Source organism: Ascidia mentula, chromosome 3 (assembly GCF_947561715.1).
Source record: "Ascidia mentula chromosome 3, kaAscMent1.1, whole genome shotgun sequence".
In the NCBI taxonomy this organism is placed as follows: Eukaryota; Metazoa; Chordata; class Ascidiacea; order Phlebobranchia; family Ascidiidae; genus Ascidia; species Ascidia mentula.
Genome location: NC_138568.1, coordinates 4,325,520 through 4,346,303, shown reverse-complemented (window position 1 = coordinate 4,346,303; position 20,784 = coordinate 4,325,520). Strand labels below are relative to the sequence as shown.

General features: G+C 37.4%; 5 protein-coding genes across 5 annotated transcripts; 1 reads left to right on the top strand and 4 right to left on the bottom strand.

Moving 5' to 3' along the window:
- Positions 1 to 3,778: 3,778 nt before the first annotated feature.
- On the top strand, positions 3,779 to 4,682 carry LOC145895092 (GATA zinc finger domain-containing protein 1-like). Its single transcript, XM_082983844.1, has one exon. The coding sequence runs from the start codon at positions 3,861 to 3,863 to the stop codon at positions 4,527 to 4,529; it is 669 nt and encodes a 222-aa protein (XP_082839970.1). The 5' UTR covers positions 3,779 to 3,860; the 3' UTR covers positions 4,530 to 4,682.
- A 157-nt stretch (positions 4,683 to 4,839) lies between these two features.
- LOC145895304 (tyrosine--tRNA ligase, cytoplasmic-like) lies at positions 4,840 to 10,490 on the bottom strand. Its single transcript, XM_082984094.1, has 16 exons — positions 10,347 to 10,490; positions 10,081 to 10,166; positions 9,758 to 9,834; positions 9,549 to 9,698; positions 9,411 to 9,490; positions 9,103 to 9,244; positions 8,268 to 8,351; positions 8,024 to 8,104; positions 7,753 to 7,845; positions 7,332 to 7,467; positions 6,980 to 7,065; positions 6,774 to 6,906; positions 6,328 to 6,431; positions 5,958 to 6,157; positions 5,414 to 5,555; positions 4,840 to 5,295 (listed from the first exon to the last, which is right to left on the bottom strand). The coding sequence occupies exons 1-16, from the start codon at positions 10,433 to 10,435 to the stop codon at positions 5,185 to 5,187; spliced, it is 1,794 nt and encodes a 597-aa protein (XP_082840220.1). The 5' UTR covers positions 10,436 to 10,490; the 3' UTR covers positions 4,840 to 5,184.
- Positions 10,491 to 11,004: 514 nt separating this feature from the next.
- LOC145894796 (protein OSCP1-like) lies at positions 11,005 to 12,066 on the bottom strand. The gene has a single exon (XM_082983440.1). It carries the CDS (start codon positions 12,064 to 12,066, stop codon positions 11,005 to 11,007), a length of 1,062 nt encoding a protein of 353 aa, XP_082839566.1.
- A 79-nt stretch (positions 12,067 to 12,145) lies between these two features.
- On the bottom strand, positions 12,146 to 13,089 carry LOC145895305 (tRNA wybutosine-synthesizing protein 3 homolog). The gene has a single exon (XM_082984095.1). The coding sequence runs from the start codon at positions 12,916 to 12,918 to the stop codon at positions 12,196 to 12,198; it is 723 nt and encodes a 240-aa protein (XP_082840221.1). The 5' UTR covers positions 12,919 to 13,089; the 3' UTR covers positions 12,146 to 12,195.
- Positions 13,090 to 13,601: 512 nt separating this feature from the next.
- On the bottom strand, positions 13,602 to 15,231 carry LOC145896086 (uncharacterized). Its single transcript, XM_082984920.1, has 4 exons — positions 14,941 to 15,231; positions 14,529 to 14,673; positions 14,348 to 14,454; positions 13,602 to 14,054 (listed from the first exon to the last, which is right to left on the bottom strand). Exons 1-4 carry the CDS (start codon positions 15,190 to 15,192, stop codon positions 13,764 to 13,766), a joined length of 795 nt encoding a protein of 264 aa, XP_082841046.1. The 5' UTR covers positions 15,193 to 15,231; the 3' UTR covers positions 13,602 to 13,763.
- Positions 15,232 to 20,784: the final 5,553 nt, after the last annotated feature.

Below are 20,784 nucleotides of genomic sequence, written 5' to 3'. Positions count from 1 at the left end.
ATCCTATTTTTGTTTCTTGACATGCCGAAAACGAAGTTTTAACTACGTCTCAAAAACTGTGGTTTTTTATACGCTAACAGTGTATCAACCTGGGCCTTTAGTGCCGCATAAAGGGGTTAAATACGTTTTGAGATTCTCACGATGCTGCATGACGAGGCTTTTTTTGTTTGTGCCAAAGGTCACAAGCTATCGCCCGGCACCAGCGTGAATGTCAACGGAGAATGCAGGGAATGTGGGACGAGGTGTTGCAACAAAAAGACCAAGAGAATACCAGGCATGTTTCGCCGGGCCGGCGTTTCATTTTAGTTTTTATGCAAACCTGTGCAATTTTAAACCCGACCATCAGGGTAACGCTTTATTCCGGGCCACCTGGGTTATTTGTGTTTTTTGTGCACAACAGGCGGCCACAACGCTCTCCCCGGAGAATTTCCGTGGCATGCGGCGATTTTCCGATGGGAAAAAGATGGCTGGAGATTTATATGTGGAGGGGCTCTGGTGTCCAACAAGCATGTCTTGACCGCTGCCCACTGCGTCAGCATGATGTGCCACGTTAACATCAGAAGGTAATTAGTCTTTTCGAAACTCAAAGTAGATTGTATATTTTAACAAGTTATATAAGAGAAAACCTAAGTCAATTGTCTTTCTGTTGTTTTTGATATATATATTTCGCCTACAAATCAACATCGTCAGTATCACTTTTTCAAACAGAATAGATTGTGTATATTGACGCCTGGATGAACAAAAACCGTTGATTCGTTTATCCAGAATGCCGATTGTAATCCAGAAGGAACATCTTCGTGGCTATGCCTTTTGTCACCCTTTAACAAACGCATGTTCAATCGAACATCGTCTGGCAGCAATGGTAACAACGTTGGCTCGCTGCCTTTTAAATATTGGTTTGGGATCCAAAAATAGTTTCGAAAATCCCGCATTTTGGATACCGACCAACAGCCATGTTGTCTATGACTCAACTTGTCATTGCTGACAGAAATGCACCGGTGCAGTGATGATATTAATATCGCAGTAGCAAATTCATCGGATAAAAATTAGGTCACATCGATTTAAAATCTACTCGTAGGTCGTGACATTTATGTGAAAATCTTCCAATAAAGTGATTGTGTATAATGTCAAAAACGTCTTACAAAGCATATGAATGAAATAACAAAGAAACCAAACATATAACCTTACAATATGATGTAAAATAAATTTCGTATCCACAAGATATGCGTAGTCAGAAACATTACGGACTATTGTTAATTGCTGGTGAGTTAATACGCAAAACTTTTAGACGAGTCGTCAACCGTCTGGTTGCAGAGATACTTTGTCTTCGAATATCCCGATATTTCAAAGAAGTTCGGCGAACCTTGTGCTACTGTAATAAAGTAAAAATTGCTACATAGGCTATTTCACCAGAACTCTTTTACCTCTGAATTAACTGATAAGGATCACAATAATCTCTACTAACTTGGGGTGCTTTGCATACCAAAAGCTGACCTCGGGTCTATAAAGTCTAATAAGTTTTGTCATTCTTGTTTATTAAAACCGCAGGGAATTTATGTTAATTTCACTACAAAATTTATGTTGCAGTCTTGTTTCAGCCGTGAAAATTTTGTGCATTACTTTTTAGTTAATCATATTAAAAACACTGAGGCGCGCTGTTACAAATACAACGTGTTTCCATTCGCGCAGAATGCCGAAAGCACTGCAGGCATACAGGGTGACGATAGGAGAAACCGACATCAACCTGAATAAAACCGGTTTCCGCAACAGGGCGGTAGAGGAGTTGCGTCACGTGTCATCCGTCGGTTGTCATGGCAGCTACCAGACCACCAGCGATGGAATAAACCAGTAGGTTTTGGGGCAGAACCTCACTGCTGTGCCGAAAAATCAGTGCATTATGTGAGATTTTGCGGCCGTTTCACACCAGTATTTCTACGTATTTTTTTGTATTTTCAGGCTAATGTGTTATATCTTTAAGTCAATAACACCAAAAAAGCATAAGGATTTATTATTAGCAATAGTCCTTTATCGCTGCTTTTTAGTTAACTATATTTCTGTGACACAATTTAAAAATTCTGATTCTGCGAAATCAATGCACATCAAAAACGTTGAGGCACTGAACAAATAACTTGTGTACAAGTACATACAGTGCTGTAATTATTCCTATCTCGTTTAGCTATGACGTGGCCATGCTGGAGCTCACTCATAGGACGAGAGCACCAATAGCATGTCTAACGCAAAACATCATTCACATCAACGAGACAAGACACTGCTTCGGCATCGGCCACGGTCGAACTGGATCAGGTACATGGATATTGGCTGCTGAGAATTAAGTCCTGGGTGTTACGTCACAATGCGTTTTTTTTGAGTTATATAACAATAGTGTAAACATGTAAAGTCCAAGTACATTGCCAGACCCATTTTCTTACTTGGATCCTTATATATAAAAATAATACACAGGCCTCACAATGGCGAAAAGTATTAATGTGCTGGATCAACGGCCATGTGACATCAGTTTTTGCTTTTTTCCAGAACACACAAGGTTTGGAAGCAGCGTGCTAATGAAGGTTGGAGTGAACGTAATCGATGCAGGCGTTTGCATGGCGAGATTTGGTCATGAGTTTGATATCGGCTACAACGTCCACGCATGCGCCCATACTGGCCGACTCGGGTCAGCAAGCTGCAAGGTAAGAGCACTAAAATTTGGCCCGATGCAATATTACATCGAGTTGTATTGGTGGATTCGAAAATTACAGTTAAACATACACAGCATATAACAATTGGTGATGACGACGAGCTAATTAAAAACAAGTGCCACTAAAAGACAGGCTTGAAATGATCTATGCCGCAGCAATACAACCAAGCATTTTACTTGTCTTTCGATTAGCACACGCACACTGCTTTGACTCATATTATTTGTAATTGTGTTATGTAACTGAAATTTTGCACGAGGGTTTATATAAAACCTGTACATACAACATATGGCATTTGTATGTATTTGGACAAATCATTATTGCCCGCGGAAAGTTCTAATTCAATCTCCAAAAATCAACACATACTTTTTGCAGCTGGATAGTGGAAGTCCTATTCTATGTCCTGTGAATCCACACGATCATTGCTCTCCCTACGTCATCCGTGGTGTCTATTCTAATATACGCAATGGAGGTAGCTGCCAGAGTAATCGAGTTTCGTATCTGACGAACATGTTCAGTTTGAACGGTTGGACGCCAAGCCAATGGGCGGCTGACCATATTGGCTTCGATCTCTCAAGCCCAAATTGTGCAAAATAAAAGGAAATGTTTGATGTACTTGCTTTTTTATTTATTGGCCTATTATTGCTTCGTATACAGTTATTTTTTGCATTGGTTGTGACATTTAATGGTGAACTTCTGCATAGGAAATATGCCGGTCTTGCCGCTGTTTTGACAAAGCACACTGAGAAATGTGGAAAATTTCTCTTGCCAGTGCTTCGAGGAAAGGCTGATATGTACATTGGCGCTTTATTTATTAAATGTGCGATTATTTGCTAATAAATCATATTGAAAGTATTTCGTTTGTGACAACTTTCTGAAAGCTGGAGGTCAAGTAAAATGGATTCAAGGAGATTTGCGTCCTCTAGCGATTGAAGCAGAATGCCCAATCATGCGTGACAAAAGTAGCTGTCAATCAAAATCAAAACCTATCTTCAGTTTTCAGAATCAAAATCATTATTATGTTTTGTATAATTTTCTGTTGTAAAGTTATAAGGTTTTAACGTATTTTTTCATTTTATAGACACATTGCTTGAATGCTTTGTGCGTTACTCCGAACAAGTTTTTCAAGGTAAACCTGTAGAAAAGATTCAAACAACTCACAACGCAATGCCATTTGGAGAAGGACCACCAGAGTGTAAGCACTGCGAAAGCAAATCGAGTGTGATTTGGCGGAAAGACAGCAACGGCGAGTTGATTTGTCATTCGTGTTTCATCCAACAGGAATTGGCCAAACGTGAATCAGTGGAGGAAAACAATGCCCAGAGCAAACTGCACAAGCAGACAGTAAGACCTGTCCGAAATGCCTCCATGAGAATTAAATCTACAAGACACAAAGTCATTACAAAGGGCAAAAGCAGACGCAGTGTGTTTAAGAGTAAATTCCCGAAAGTGGGCGATGGAAACAACGCCAACCTTTTATCTGAGACGGTGTTTTTTAAAGGACAATACCTTCAATGTGGAGACATTGTGTCTGTTGTAGATGCTGATGACCACAAAGAGTATTTTGCACAGTGCCGGGGTTTCGTCACAAACCAGTTTTGCGAGAAATTTGTGGCCTACACTTGGCTACTTCCAACCACTAAACACAAACATGGGGAACCCTTTGACCCTAGTGCATTTTACCTTGGTCCCGATGATGATATTTTGCATGATATTGCCAGTGTTGAATTTGTCTGCAATGCCCCTGATGATTATTATCGACCTATACGAAGCATGTATCCGACCTTTTCTTCTACACAATCCAAAAAGTACATTAGCGTGTCTATCACACCATAACTCGCACCCACTTTGAAGATTTCTAAATATTTGTTGTATTAAAAATCAACCCAAAATCTAATGTGACATTCCTTTCATCATTATTATTTGTCCTAGAGCTCAGACATGTTGTTTAAAACGAAAAATGAGTTCTGTTCATGCCAACTTACAATTTATGTGCCAGTGATCGCAACAGAGGTCTTTTAATTGAGATACTTGTCTGTAATCTAATTTCCACAGTTGGATTCAAACCCAGGTTATTCAGATTAGATTTCCTGTTGCCATATGGGTCAATACTTATTGCAGACATGACAAAACCTATATTCTCCATACTTTATTTAACCCATTTTCAACAACTTATTTCAAATTGCAACATGGCCACATCAAACTGACTGCAGAGCAACGACAAAATCTTTCAAAACGAGTTGAGAAACATGCATAATAAATTGGCAATGCCGGTTTATCAGCAGTCTGATATATTCATCAGTCAGGGACAGTGCATAAACATATTAGCAGCATTTCATGAGCAAGAAAAGAAAATCTAAACTTGATTTGACATATTGCTGTTGGTCATCCTATAGCTGTGTTCCACTTTTCTCAAGAAATCGTATAAGTTCACACCTCAAAAAAGTACTGTTTCTAAATCACCACAAAACTAACATAAAAATGCATGATATTAAGAAATGCAGGCATCACGCAGCGTGGGAGATGTTATCGGACCATTTGATGTCACTAGTTTTTGGTTTTTCCAGCATGCAATTCCCTCACCGGTTACTTTGAGATCAACCTAAAATTAAATAAATGACATTAAAAGCAAAAATATGTTATTGATTAAAGGGCAACAAAACATTACACAGAGATGAAGAGTGTCAAAAAATAGCTGCCTTTACATTCTGCACAAGTACCTGAACCTTTTCCCAAACTTTTTTCTTGGGGTTAAGTCTGATCTCAGGGGTTTCCGACGACAAATTTTCAGCAAAAACTCGGTCTCCCACTTTGGATTCAGCCGGAGGTTCTAGAAGCTCAATCGTTCTTGCAGTTTCACTTCTATATTTTGACAATATATTGAACAAAATTTCACCATAAATTTCACCAATTGCCATAATTTAAAAGCTTTTTTTTTTATATTTTATGCATCCCAAGTTTAAAATGTTTCATTTAGTTTTGATAATTATATTAGTTTTTATGTATTTAAAGGATATTTTGACAAAAATGTATACCATCATTAGTTGAAATAAATTTTGCAGAAACTTCTGTCAAATAAATAAAACATGTCAATGTTTTCTGCAGTATGGGCCAGTTTCTTCATTGTATTAGTTTTTGTGGCAAAATTTTCCATTCAAAATCCTAATGATGGTATACATTTTTGTCAAAATATCCTTTAAATACATAAAAACTAATATAATTATCGAAACTAAATGAAACATTTTAAACTTAAATAGACATTACCTAATCGAGGAACAAAGGACCATGGCCTGTGACTCAATCCCTCTCATCTTCTGTGGTTTTAGGTTGCATACACATACTACCATCTTCTCTTGCATAGTATCCAGTGGTATGTGACCTGCCAGACCGGACACCACAGTTCTCGGACCACTTTCCTCTCCAAAGTCAATTGTTTCAACATAAAGTGAATCAGCATCAGGGTGCTAACAAGAAAAAGAGAACTTTATAGAAAAAAATGACAACATCGGCTCAGCTCAAAAGCAATGACAGTGCACTATTAAATTAAATAACTCTGTGGCATGTTTTTTTATCAAGTGTATTTAACTTACATCAATATGTAAATGACTTTTTAATTTAAGATTTTAACTTTTACCTTTTCGGCTTTCAAAATTTTTCCTACTCGTAAGTCCACTTTCCCAGCAATTGTTTCTTCATTTTCAGCTGCAGCTTTTGGTGGCTGCTTCTTGGATGGTTTTGCTGTTAAATAAATATACAGGTAAACATGTCTCTTTCCAATTACCACTTTTGATAGTAAATTACATTGATACATTTTTTTATCAGTTGCATGCAACACATAGTTTTAAATATGGAGGAAAATAGATTATTTCCAAAACACTGCATGCCATAGAGTTGTGGGCTAGTATTGATTAGCAAATTGTATTAGATAAACCAATTACTTTAATAATAAACTAAAATATGTTTTATTTAGTTTTTTAAGTATCGTAAATACTATCTTTGCAAGGTGCTTAAATTATGATAAATGACGCAAATACTTTTAGTCAGTGTTGTTTGCTGAATAAACTAAAAACATTTATAAACCTTTGGATGGTTTTGGGTAAGCTGAAGCACTTAGTTTCTGCATCTCTGGAGATTTAAATGTCTCAATAATTGGAGCAAGCAGTTTGTTGATGACAACTGAAACAGAATTCTTCAGATCTCCAGGATGTACATTCTGAAAAACAGTAATTTGAATTGGCAAAGAAGCTTTTCTTTACATTTCTTAAATTCTCTGGCAAAGCTGATACCTCGCTTGCATAATCTTTTTCTACATCATCATAGTTGTCATATTTCTTGTTTCCACCGAATTCATCACTCCTAATGACTTCAAACTCTAAAAAGGGTTTTATTACAGGATTTAAAAAAAATACATATGTTTCCAATATCCTGATGCAATTACATAACATGCGGGTATACTTCCTTCATACAAAAATACAATTATTTCTAAAATCTGATTTACCTACATAACAGACATCTTGTAATGAACTCTGATTACATATACTTTACATACTTAACAGACACTTTATGTATGTCTTTACTCATATAAATTTTTGAGTAGGTCCTTATTTTATGCAATTAATGTGATCTAAGCATTTATACCTGAAAAAATTGGAAAAATAACAAATTTTGTAAATGCCAGTACACCGTTGTTGTCAATATTTCCTGGTTCACAAAATGCCTTTTTCAACTTCTTTTTTACTGCGCTCGGCTCATCAAGCAAATCTATCTTGGAATCCTGTATTGAAAGTATGCAAACATAGCAATACTCATGTTAGGAAAAACTTATCATCAACAACAGAACTTTTTCACCCATGTTTACTGAGCAGATAATACATGTAGTGGTATAATGTTGTAAGTAGTAATTCTCAATCTTTTTTTAGCTAAAGGGCACAATGCAATAAATGCAAGCAGACTATGTATAAACGTTAATAATTTTTCCAGCAATGAGAGCCACAAGAAAGACAATTGAGAGCCACAGTTGAGAACACTGTTCATGAGGATATAAACAACATGATTTTACCTCTTCTGAAGAACTCATTTTGGTTCCTGTTAGACCGGGTACCATTGGATTCATTAAGTGGATTCTCTTCGCATACCCGAGAGCAGGTAATGCCTGTCAAATGTAATAACCCATCTTTATTTGAAGCAATTTTTAAATGGGAATTTAGGACAACAATCAAGAATTGAAAAATTCTCTGGTGCTTTAAGTTTTGCGTAATTTTTTTTACAAAATGGGTAGAATTGAAGATAGCAGCAAACATCATCCTAAAAAATGCCTAATGTGTATTTACCTTTTCGGCAAAAGTAAAGATTTTTCTTTGGTCAACTCCACCAAACTGAGCATCAACTTTCAGATATTCTTCATCCAGTGCCTAAACATTATTGCATAAGGTAATAATAAAAATGATGAAATTCACTAAAATACAACCAAAAAAGACATAATATGCAAGACCCATTTAAATATAAATATGTAAATGCATTAGTTGACAATTTTTCGGAAATATGTCTTTTGGCCAATAATATACAATAGTACACCTGTAATCCAGGATAAAGAAGGCCACTTAATAGCGGATGGTCAACTTGTTTTACCACTTCAGCACCAGCTTTCTTTGCATCATGCTACATACAAATCAGTGGCATTTAACAAACAATTATAACAATAATGTATTAAAATCCAAACACAGCGATCTTCAAACAGCTCAGATCGATTTATTCAGAGAAAAATATATTTCGCCTAAAACGGCATCATCAGTTTCTCCATTTACCAAAACTTATTCAAATAGAATCATTCTATTTGAATAAGTTTTGGTAAATGGAGAAACTGATGATGCCGTTTTAGGCGAAATATATTTTTCTCTAAATAAATCGATCTGAGCTGTTTGAAGATCGCTGTGTTTGGATTTTAATACATTATTATTGATACGGTGTGCGATCGACAGCCTGCCAGGGGCCTTTGGTTTTTTTGGATCCAGATTTGATTTACTAATCACATTACAATTATAACAAAAAATGAATATAAATCATACAATTTACAGAGGTAAGTTCTGTACATTAAAGGGTCAACAAGAAACAGTATTTACAAGATATAAGATATTTGAACACAATACAATGAAAAACTAGGTTCACACACAACATAACGCCTCACTTAATTTGAATGATGCAATTTGTTGTAAGACACGGTGCCAAACAACAGTGAGATGTAACCCATTGTCAGAAAACATGGGCTTGTATATTTTTATGATAAACCATCTTACAATGCTTTATTGATTTATAAACTTTTTTGTGACAATGGTGGTTGGTATGGAAACATGGAAAATGAATAGGTTGACAGCCAGTGAAGTTCTCTTTTGAAAGAAACTGGTGCACATACCTCTGTTACCACAGAGGAAAGTCTGTAGACATCAAGGGTATATTCTCTGCTCAACTGATAGTCCGTTCCTTGAACAAAGCGCAGTTTTTCAAGAGGCACTCCAATGGACTTAAGCATCGCTTTTATAACATTTTCATAATACCTAATAAAAGTAAATTTGTTCAATGGCAAAATATTGAATAGAGTATAATTCAAAACTAAAAATCTTGTATCATTAACAATGCATATTTTTCTAATTCCAGTGCCATACAATAAAAAAATCATTTGTCCTGGATCTGTATTTTAACCACTAAAAAGCTTGCTCTTACCTGGAACGGAGGGCCAAAAGGTCCCATGGTGCTTTCATATTGTCCAGGTACCCATGCAAGTCGGCCAACAGTATGGTGACCTAAAAAAGGATCTTAGCTGGGTGCCACAAAAATAAAAACAGAAATTGTAATAATTACCTCACAGCCAGCCTTCAGAAAGTCACTGACTTTTGACATGGGCACAAAATAGGCAATGTGGGGCTTTCCAGTGGTCGCAGTGCCCCAATAGAGCCGTAAATCTTTGCCTGTTTGGAGTATTTCATTCATTCTGTCTTCCCCAATGACTTCCTGAATTATACAGATTTAGTTTTTTTCATCAAAGGATTTTTTTGATGTGTGTAACAAACCTGCAAGTTCCTGCATATCAGCTCTTTCTTGGCCTCCGGGGTTAAATCACCTGATGGCATTTTCAAAGAAGTTTTTTCTGTAAAAATAGTGGAAGATATAAAAAACAAAATTTACCAGTGTTAGACCTATGTAATTGTTCAGACAGATGCCAAACGCCATTTTCATGATATTGTTTGTCAATGAAAACAAGCATTATCGACTACTGGAAATAATAGCATTGCAAATCAATAAAACCATTGTAAATATTTGAAAAAAAACATGTGATCCTTTGTGAAAGGTTTCATCCACTTAACATGACAAAATAACAACTATCCAATACTACCTGGGTGGGCAATTTGAAGATGTTGTTTCCAGCGCAAAATGTGTACAAAATTCTTGGGAATATCCTCAGGCAAATTTTGTAAAGTTCTGAAATGAACAGAAAAAGAATCATTTACAAAACATCAACAAAAAATGTGTTCCGTTGAACCTTCCAAATGACTTATCAATACAGATAATAAAACATATTAGTGAGCAGGGTCCATTTAAAGCATTAACAAAACATTTACCAAGCAAAACATAGTCAATGAAAGGGTTGGGCACACTTACTCAAAATCAGATTGACTGCAAGTAAATCCTCTGAGGTAGCTATTGACCGAAAGCTGCGTGTTTAAATCTTCTAAATCTACTGTAGTCATAGCAACATTGCTGCAGCATACAGCTAACTTAACACTACAAAAATAAACAAAACACAACATAATTCAAAATACAAGTAAGTGACTGTTACATACTGCCATGTATATGAACGTATAGTAAGCTCTATCAAAGTGAATATAGAAAACTAAATGTAAAGTAGTATATATGGCATTGTTCAGTAGTACTACTAAAAACTTCTTTGCACCAGGACAACTAAAAAATAAAGTTCTTTACAAAATTAAAATAAAAAATAAAGTTGAAGTTGACGTTTTGTCAAACATATGGTGTTACGGCTAGAACTAGATACAACATCAAAACACACTTTATGAATTGGCAAAATGCCTTTTTGGTGTTCTGTTCTCATTGGTAAATTTGGGTCACAACCCAAATGGTAAGGAAAACGGCAATGTGCAATTTATAAATGTCAGTTTAAGTGCTCCATACAATACGACAAAAACCACAAAGAAAATGTTAGATGGGAAAGAAACGTTTCATGAAGGACAATTAAATTGCGGTTCGTACGTTTATAAATTTAGCAGTGACAGTCCCAATTCAACAGTGATGTACCCTGTTACAAATCCATCAAAGATAGAAGATCTTCACCCCTAGATGTAGACTGGCTGCTTGAAGATATGGTCAGATCATCGACAATTTTTGAAAGCTGATCTTTGCCAGTTGTGGCTGCTGTTATGTCCACCACATTTCGTTTCGTTGCCAAAGGAGGTGCAGTTGCCTTCGGTGCATGTGTTGGTTTATTGTCAAAAAGTTGCAGACGAAATTCAGAAGGCTTTGTTACTTTGTCAGATCCTATTAACTTCGCAAGTAAGCTAAGTTCCGCCTTGGCAACAGCTGGGGCATTCACTGCTACATCCTTTCCATTATTGTGAGTTACAAGGCAATCAGTTACCTCCTGCGCATACATGTTTTTACCCAACTTCGTTGTTCGTTCACCACCGATGCTGTACGAAATATGTAGGATTTTATTGCTCGGGCGATAGTTGCCACCACTCCGGAAAGTGATGTTTTCCTTTTCTCCATTTCTGAACAGAACAATCAACCCTGGGACATCTGTTCCATAGGGGGTTTCCCCAGATGGGTGAATGACAAACTTGCCCTCATCATTTTGAACTTTTCCTTGCATGTACATCGACACTTTGTTGTTGTAGTCCTGCAGAAAGCCCAGCAATGCCTGTCTTATGAGTATGAATTCCCCGTCACTGAGCGTTGCATACGCCGACACAAAGGAGTTGAAAGCCTCTTTTATTTTTAAACTTGCATCGTAGTGGTCTGAGACGAAATCCAAAACAGTGTCAAAATGGTTAAAAGTGATGCAGAGTATGGAACGAGGGTGGCTGCATTGGGTAAACTCGTACTTCACAGCCATTATCATCAGGTCAAACAACTTCTCCATACTGTCATCATTGACTTTCATTATGGAAGTGTGCACCAGTCTTCGAAACATGGTCTTCATGGCATGTTTGCTGTATATTGGTTGGGGTTTCATAATCTCTTTGAGAAACTGTGGCCTAAACATAGTGCATACTATGTCTGAAAGCACCTTCCCAGACTTGTCCCTCTCAATTTGTTGAGCCCGTAATCTCTGTTCAATAACATAAAGCATTTCACCTGCCATGTTGTAGAACAATATTGGCATCACGTTCAACGCCATAATGAAAACAGTCAATTTGTTAGCCTATATTTAAACACCAGCACTACGAAAATAAATAAAATTAACCAATAACACAATAAAATAGTCAAAACTTTATGTTATAAATAACGAGCATAAATCAGATACAGCATCAGGGTCTTCAAAAGTATGATTTTTGTTTTCGGTTTGCCGTGAAGACAATTCTTGTTTTTTATTATGTAATCGCTTGACCTTTTCACTAGCAGGGTGTGTGTCCAACAAGTTCCGTAAATGGTTTTCAAACTTTTTAATTCTTTTTTCATTTTCAGCCATTTTTGTGTTTGCGATTGTGACAACATAATGAACATATTCATCTGAGGTAAGTCGACTGCCAGAGTTGTCAGTCAAAGGAACTTCAAGACAAAGTGTGGCTCTTACTGCAACCATCACATTTTTGCAATGTTTGTTCATGGTTATACCAGAGTTCCTAAAGCCGGATGTTATTGCTGCCTTTAGCAGTAGCTGGGCATTCTCCACAGTTGAGCATTGAACATGAACAATGAAGGGTTCAAATTTAATTTTACTTCCCTCTGTAACATTGTGGAGGGTTGATATGACAGCAGAGGGCGTCACTGGCTGGTGTGACGTCAAAAACCATTTGCAGTTTTTCTTCACTGGACGAACAATTGGTTCTTCCAAAGACAAAAGCACAATCCTTCCAGAGCACGAACTTGTGGTAAAATACTCCTCCCGATGATTTATAAAAGTGATGAGGTCGCGAATCAGATCGTCAACAGATCCTTTTCTGCTCAAATCCACCTTCTCCATAGCTGTTTTTTTGCGAACGTTAAACTCCATGTTTTATTTATGGGATGTTTAACCGGTGAACATTTGCGAAAAACGATTACAAAAATAGCGAAAAACGGTTATTTTCTAATGGAAGAAGCAAATCTTACTGAAATAAGGAAACTATTGCATCATGTAAAGTCCAAAGAAATATGCAAACTATTACTATGTACACGCCAGCAACGTGTACACAAAGTTGCGTCACACATTCTTACTACATGGGGGATTTTTCCAGCTTAATCGCTGTAGCCAATACAAGTTTTTAAAGCTACGTTGATTGAAATAGAAAAACAACAAGTTAAAAAAAACAAGTTATGTTGGAGAACTTAGGATCCTAGTATGTCAGAACACCTTTTTGCCAATTTGCCAATTTTCGTTTCTTGCCTACCAGGTTTTGTGCGGATCGACACACACTGTATATAACAGGAATCTTTTGCATACTACACAAAACTTGTCGAGCCGTATTTTGTATATTTTAAGTACAGAAAATTGTGCCGAATTTCTTTAGTTCATCCAGCTGCCAATTTCCCCTTTCTTCACGAAAAGAAACACATATTATTCGTGCTATAACCATACAAGTAATCAAAATTCAAATGATTTCTTTTGCGAAACGAAACTCTCAATTCTACCTGTGTCTGTTCTGAGAGATATTTTTTGTTTTGAACTTCTTTTTTAGGCTAAGTAATTGTGTGGAATTACAAAAACGAACAATGCGGGTTGACAAATTCCGACGTGATCATGAACGGCAGAACAAAAACATTCAAAATCGCATAAATCGACAACGCCAATCATGCAAAAATCAATGCGACCTGCAGATGCAGAGGCCGCGTTTTCTGTACATCTTCACAAACGATTTTTCACCATGGCAACGTGGTAAACAAAGATCGAGCTAAACCGGTCAGTCTTCCGCTTGTATAGATTTTGTACACTGCAAATAAACCTAACCCGCAACACAAAGTGCCAGAAACAATTGTTTCTCGGTACAGACGCTGCATGATCTTGTTGTCGTTCAGTAACGTTTCATAGACAGTTCCGCGTAGGTTCTTTCTCGGGAAGGGTTGGTCAGGTATCTCTTTGCCCAAAAATTCGCAAAGCGGTTCCCAGCCGTCTTTGACCTTGTAAATCAGTAGTTTGTCTTTCGGTGCATTCTGTAAAGTAAAGACAAGTCGGTTTGCCTATTCGTTAGCTTTAATGCTTGCTTGGTAAATTTAACCTGGCATTTTTTTTAACCAGAAAAGCCAAGGCAACAACTCTAAGCGAAAGGATTGGTGTTAAAACTGATTAAACTCAAGGCGAAGTCTATTGAAAAAATATCTTTCAACGTAATTTAAACGACGTCCATTTCCGAAAAATTTCACTGACGCATTGCTCAAAAATAGATACGTTTTTTTTTAAACTAAACAAAGAAATTACGATACAACTAGAGGTAATATCAAAAGACCTGCATGACATTGAGGTTGTGCTGTCGATAGCGTGACTTCATCATCATTACGTTGGTTTCTGGTGCCGACCAGAAATATGGCAAACTGAAGCCGAACATTGTAACGCCTGAATACCACAAAGAAAACGTGTAAGTCGTTCCAATCACGGATTCGCCGAACAAGTTTCTCACTTAAACTTACAGTGTCTGTCAAAGTGTCGATGCAGAGACCAGCCGTGTGGAGAAAATACCCAAATCATTCGGAAAAACCACTCAGTTCTCAGGTGGTGGATTTGATTACACCAACTTTTCACCCACGATTCATCGTCGCGCAGAGTGAGAATAATCTAAGGAACAGAAGTATTTTAAGTCTGTGAGAGATAAGTCATGGAAACTTACAGTATATTCATCACTACAAATATTGATAATTTTTATAATTGTTTACTTTTTATAAATTGTTAAATACTTGTATTGTTAAATACATATATTGCATGAAATTAAGGTTCTTTTAATTGATAACTTAAATCTTGACAAAAGCATCGAACAATATTACTTTTTAAATTTATTATACGGTCAAACAGTGATGGTGGCATGTTTAATGAATCTTAGTTCACCTTGGAGTCTGGAAATTCTTTGTGAATTTCTTCCCAGAAGTAGAACACAGGCGTGTCAACAACCGCGTCGACATCCTCGTACATTTCACGAAAATCCGTTGGCGAACCTTCACCGGTCATAATCTTCTTCCACTGGTTACCATGGTACCAGTAATGTTCCATGTAATCGTAAACTTCGTATCCGAGGATCTTCAACGCCGCTGCCATCGTCTTTGTGCCAGTTTTCGGATATCCAGCTAAGATGACCTTCATGGTTTTTCCTTTAAGACTGGATTTTGCAGTCGAACTCACCCTAAATGCTGAGATTCTGTGTACAAAGTACTTTGTGATTAGTACCTTAATTATTTCCTGCAATGCACTGCAGAACGCCCAATACAGGCCGTTCCTTGGGCAATGCAAACAAAACGACTACAGATATAACAGAAGTTTGTTTGTCTTGCACTGAAGTAAGGCTTCGGTCTGTTGTCAACACGTGCCTGGGGAAACTGCAATTAACTACACTATATAAGTTTACTTGCACAATATAGCTGATTTGAACTGCTTTGTTGCTTTTCTAAAGTTTCGCTTCCGGGTTTTAAGCTGCCTTTGGCGCTGCAGTAATATGGAGAGGTCCGAGGTCGCAGTACACAAACATACTTGGTAAAACACGTCGTATACCACCAATGCACGCTTTCAATGTTGACATACAGCTGTTTTAATGCACTGAGTTGGCCTGTAGCCTACATTCATTCCACAATGAAACATATATCTTTCGAAACTATCTGTTGTTGTTTCCTGCACAACATTCGCCATTCAGCAAAACATCAAACATGCATTTAGAAATATATTGACATATTCACAAAATGTTTAGTTGTTTTTCGAAAATAGTTCATTAACAATCAACGTTGGATAGAAACGTTCATACGCTCTCCTGTCCACAGAGGTGTAAGGGCTAAGAAGGCTTGATCAGGACCGGACCATTCATTTATACAAGCTGTTGTGGGGACAGAAAAACGCTCAGAGCAATGTGGTTTCATGTTTACTTTCTACGATGCAGTGCTTTCTGGCTCGCGCTACGTCAGACTTGTGCCACTGCGCCGATTCCAAAATGCACCGAGTTTTCAGGTGGTCTTTTTTTCTTCCAACGTGTTTGCTTTGAGTTTATATTGCAACTGTGCGGTGTAATCGGTTGCCCTGCGTTTCATCGCGTTGCGCAAGCAGCTGTGAAGAATTGGGTGATGTAGTATTAGGCGTTGTATCCGACCAAATATTAACATTTTTATGCGACCAATGTAAATATCCATGCACGAATTACCAAAAACCTAATGTTGAAACCAAGGGCAAATGATATCATTTTGTCAATGACTACATTCTGTACGCGTAACCCCTTTTTGTGTAAAAGATTTATTTTTATCCAAGTGCATAGTTTAAGGCAGTGCCTGACGTAAACAAGCAGGTTGCGGATAACTGTAGAAAATTGGAAACAATATTTATTGACCATCCTTGGATGTTAACAATTAAGCTACGTCGCAATCCACAAATAAACCGTACAGTCAACACTTAACGCGGATTAAACACAATTAAATGCATCGCTGCTTATAAACTTGTATTGAACAAAATTAGGACATTTTTCATTCGAAATCACCGAATATTTCAAGGATCACTGCTTTACGTCAATGATACCAGTATTTTAATATGAAATAATGTCTCAGATTGATGGGGACATTTACAGCTTGTTAGTTGCAGACCAAACACAAGTACACCCTTGCTGAAATCATTGTACTATAAAGTGGCCACTTAAATTGCGCTTCTAATCAATACTCATTATTTAAATGCCTTCACTCGGGCTCAATACGAGGATGGCCACTTTGCGGCTCCAGGAATTTAATCGGCCTAAGTGTTACTTCTCGAATAGTGTAAAAGACCAGTAGACGCAGCGTTATAAGGTGCACTGTGTTTTCTAAGCGTTGGCGTTACTTTCGTTACAGAAGAGAATCTTCTATTTTAGTATTTGTTTAGCGGACAAGAACTTACATCTATTCAAATACAAATATATATTGAAAGGTGAATAAATAGTTGCCAACAGAATAGGGGGAAGGCATTTTTTATGAGAGAGTCCAACAATGGAGAGGGCGACCGCAAGGATGTGTTTCAGGGCCATTTTTGCTCTTGTCGCTGTCGGTTTACTCTTACTTGGTTTCCATCTACACAGCAAAGGTGATTAAATATCTAGGAAAATAACTTCCTGAATCTATTTGCCCGCCAAATTTCAATTTAAAAAATTGAAAAAAAATGTTATGGGTAATTTTATTTTGCAATGATGCAAGTCAACGTCATGAAACGTCATTAAGCAAATATATTTCTTTAACAGCTGAGATTAAGTTGGAGGTTGAAAATGCTGAAATCCATCGACTGGCTCGTGGTTCAGGTAGGATATAAAATTAAAAACTGATTCATCTTCGATCGTTTGCTATTTTCTACTCAGCTAACAACCAAACTGACGAAGGAGGGACAGAACCCAATATCGCGGACAAATTCGTGGACGCATTCAAGAGAAACAGTAAAAAATGTCAACCATTGTTTCACGTGGGTGTAAAAATCCCAAATCGTTTTTTTTTCTAGGCTGTGGAGCAATTGTTTCCATCGGTTTTCGGGTGTTTCTGTCACGAAATCCTAACACTCGAGAATACAGGTCATTATTGGATGTGTGTCAAGCACAGGAAAACATTACAGCCATCGCCATGTGGTTTACTCACAAGCAAGAGTTTTGGAAGCAGTTCATCAAGCAGGTATCTATCCTGTTTTTCATAGAAGTTGAATTTAATTTATTTAGACAAATGGCATCAAAATAACTGTGTTATTACTTACAAAACAAAAGGCTTAATATGGACATACAATAACAGAAAGATACGTGTTCAAATATAGATTTAAATGCATTTTCCCATATCCTATACCTAAACATTATATAAATTTGTCGTCTTGTTTTCCGACACAAAATTTCTGGTGCTTATTTTAAAGGCGAACAACGCAACAATGAACAACGTTACAGTCAATACGACCGCGCAAAATACGTTTCACCACCAATCACACACAGATGCTACAGCCTTCGGAAATTTAAATTCAACGTTGGATTGGGACGCCTCATTTAAATCAACCAATAAAATGCCTGCAAAGAAAATCGTCACCACTGTTACCCTAGCTTTAAAGTTGCCCCAACTCGTCTTCACTCGCGAATTACTCGATCGCAGGAGTGATATTTACAAAAACTTGTCGACTGAATGCACGAGTTTGGTAAGCATTATTAATTTAATTGAAAGCACACTGAGTATTTTCATGGACCTGCAATATTTTTAGATGCAAAGGGCGCTTGTGGAGGAGCCGGGATTTTTGTCAGTTGAAGTTTTAGGGTTTAGGTACGTACGTTGTAATGCAAAGACACACAAAAAAATCAGCAGATGTACAAAAATAGGCAGTGTTGATTGCATAATTTATGTGAGTTAAGAACAACTTTTGCAAAACAACTTCACTAACACGTCGCATTTTTAAGATGTACAGTGCAAAATAAATGGTAATTAAGTTGTTTAAATCCTTGATTAAGTTCAAGAAATGGCAAACACTTTATTTCAGGGCCATACAAAATGTTTTTAGTTACATTATGGTTAGTTAGCGGCGCATATCTAAACGAAACTGTTTTTTTTTCTGCAGTGAAGGAAGCGTTGTGACGATTTATGATGTCAAATTTGAATTACCGGCAACCGAACAAGAGGTACGTATGTGGTGCATGGTAAAGAAAGTGATTCACTGTATAGTGTTTCGTTTGAAGATATTCAGTGACATCAAGGAAGCAGTGACGAAAAGCCAAGCGAAAAATCTTCGGAATGGATCACTTGAGCGACTTCGCGTGGATACTCATGCGATGACTAGAATTCCGCAAGATGCCGCTAGAGAATTGCGAATGGCTTTTGAGGTAATTGGCAGCATTGGTCAAACGCCCGACCCGTATACCAAGAAAAAAACTGATCGGGATTCGTGCCCAGGATGACCTGAGTTCAAATCCCGGTGTGGTCAAAAAAATATATAAATAGTTTACCAATAAAAAAAATGATTAAATAAATAAAAATATTCAAAAATTAACAATACTTTGGGTCGTTGCTACGATTACGAGATAAATTTGTACTACATTGTATTAATTTGTGACGAAGTTTCATCCAAATTATACATGCGTCAATGTCACATTTGGTACTGTGTATTATTACTTCATACAACTACTACATCAAGAGTCTAAACTTTGTTTGCTTTTCCCGCAGAAAACTGCGGTCAGCGAACCGAAGAATGTAACAAGTGAGACATTGGTTTATTTTTTGTCCAACAATTACTACCTTATATATTCCTATATGCAACACAAACGAAGTGCTTACACAAATCCATTCCTTCCACAGAACCAACTACGTTCGATTCCGAGAAGAAAAGTAACAACCTTGAAAACCGAACTACGTCAATCTTTGAAATATCCTACGAGGAGAGTGGGGAAAGTCCCGACAACTTCAACGTAAGGTAAGCAGCGACCCCTCCTCCCTCCCCTCCTTCCAACACCCAACTAGTCTCCAACTACGTGCATGGATCTTGTACAGTGATGAAAGTAAGCCGGATGGTGCGGAACGCCGTTCCGGTGATAATTCTTGCCGGTGCGGCTTTTCGCTAACAATCCAATCAATCGGCTGCTGTGTCTTCACGGGGAACTTAAATTTAGTTAAGTTATTCACATATGTAAGAAAGCACACCGAGTATGCGAAAACGTGATGGTTTATTTCCTCTAAATTCAATCGTTTCAATAAGAATTATACTTTCCTTACAACCGTAATCTTGTACTTTAGTTTGGACTACAAACTCTACTTGCAAGTATGCATCAAAAACATGGAGTTCTCGGCGGACTTGATCTACCCGAACAGCACGATGTACAAGCAGCTATCAGACAACCTAACCAAGGTAATGATCAAAACAAGTTAGTTCCCCAATTTACATTAGATCCCAACAACCTGACACCTTTTGTACAATATTTTTTTTCCAGGTTGTATCGAGTTTGAATGTAGAAAAAGATGGATTGGTTGAGGTTATAGGATACACTAAGGGCAGTGTTATCGCGAATCTGCGAATTGTGTACGAAGCTGTCGAAGCCCCTAATGAAATTAAGGCCAAGTTGGAAAGAAAACTATTGGAATCTGCAAACTTGTTTGCTCTCCGCGGCTTGGCTATAGACATGAACAAGACAAGGCTGTTTGGCGGTGAGCAAAAAATTGTTCAAATTGGAATTTAAATATATATTAGACGAAATGCTACTATCGAAAGGCATGAATGTCGTCTATATAACGACATTACCAAACTATGACAGTTCATACGTGAGTGGTAAAACACCACAGAAAGTTATGCCTGCCACGATAATATACATAATGCAATAATGCTTGAAAAAAGTAGTGTTCGCAATTGTAATATGGTGAAATTTTATACCTGAATAGCATCATCAATTGAACCCTGCTCATTACTGACTTGCCCACTCAACTCTCACTGCGACACAATCTCTGGCGTTATCAAGTGTGTGTGCCCTCCTGGATACGTGTGAGTTTAAGGACACTATTAGGATTTCCGCACAAAAATGTAAACATTATGTCTTTTATAATTTAGGAAAATAAAGCCGTATGAATGCGCATCGGTGTGTGACATTCGAAAAGATTTCTGCAAAAATGGAGGAATTTGCGTAATAGAGACGGGCAGGGGGCCCACTTGCAGGTGACAACTAACTTGTTTGGGTTATTGTAGTACTCGACGCACAGCAACTGGAGCAAAATTTAACGTTTTTATAAACAAGCA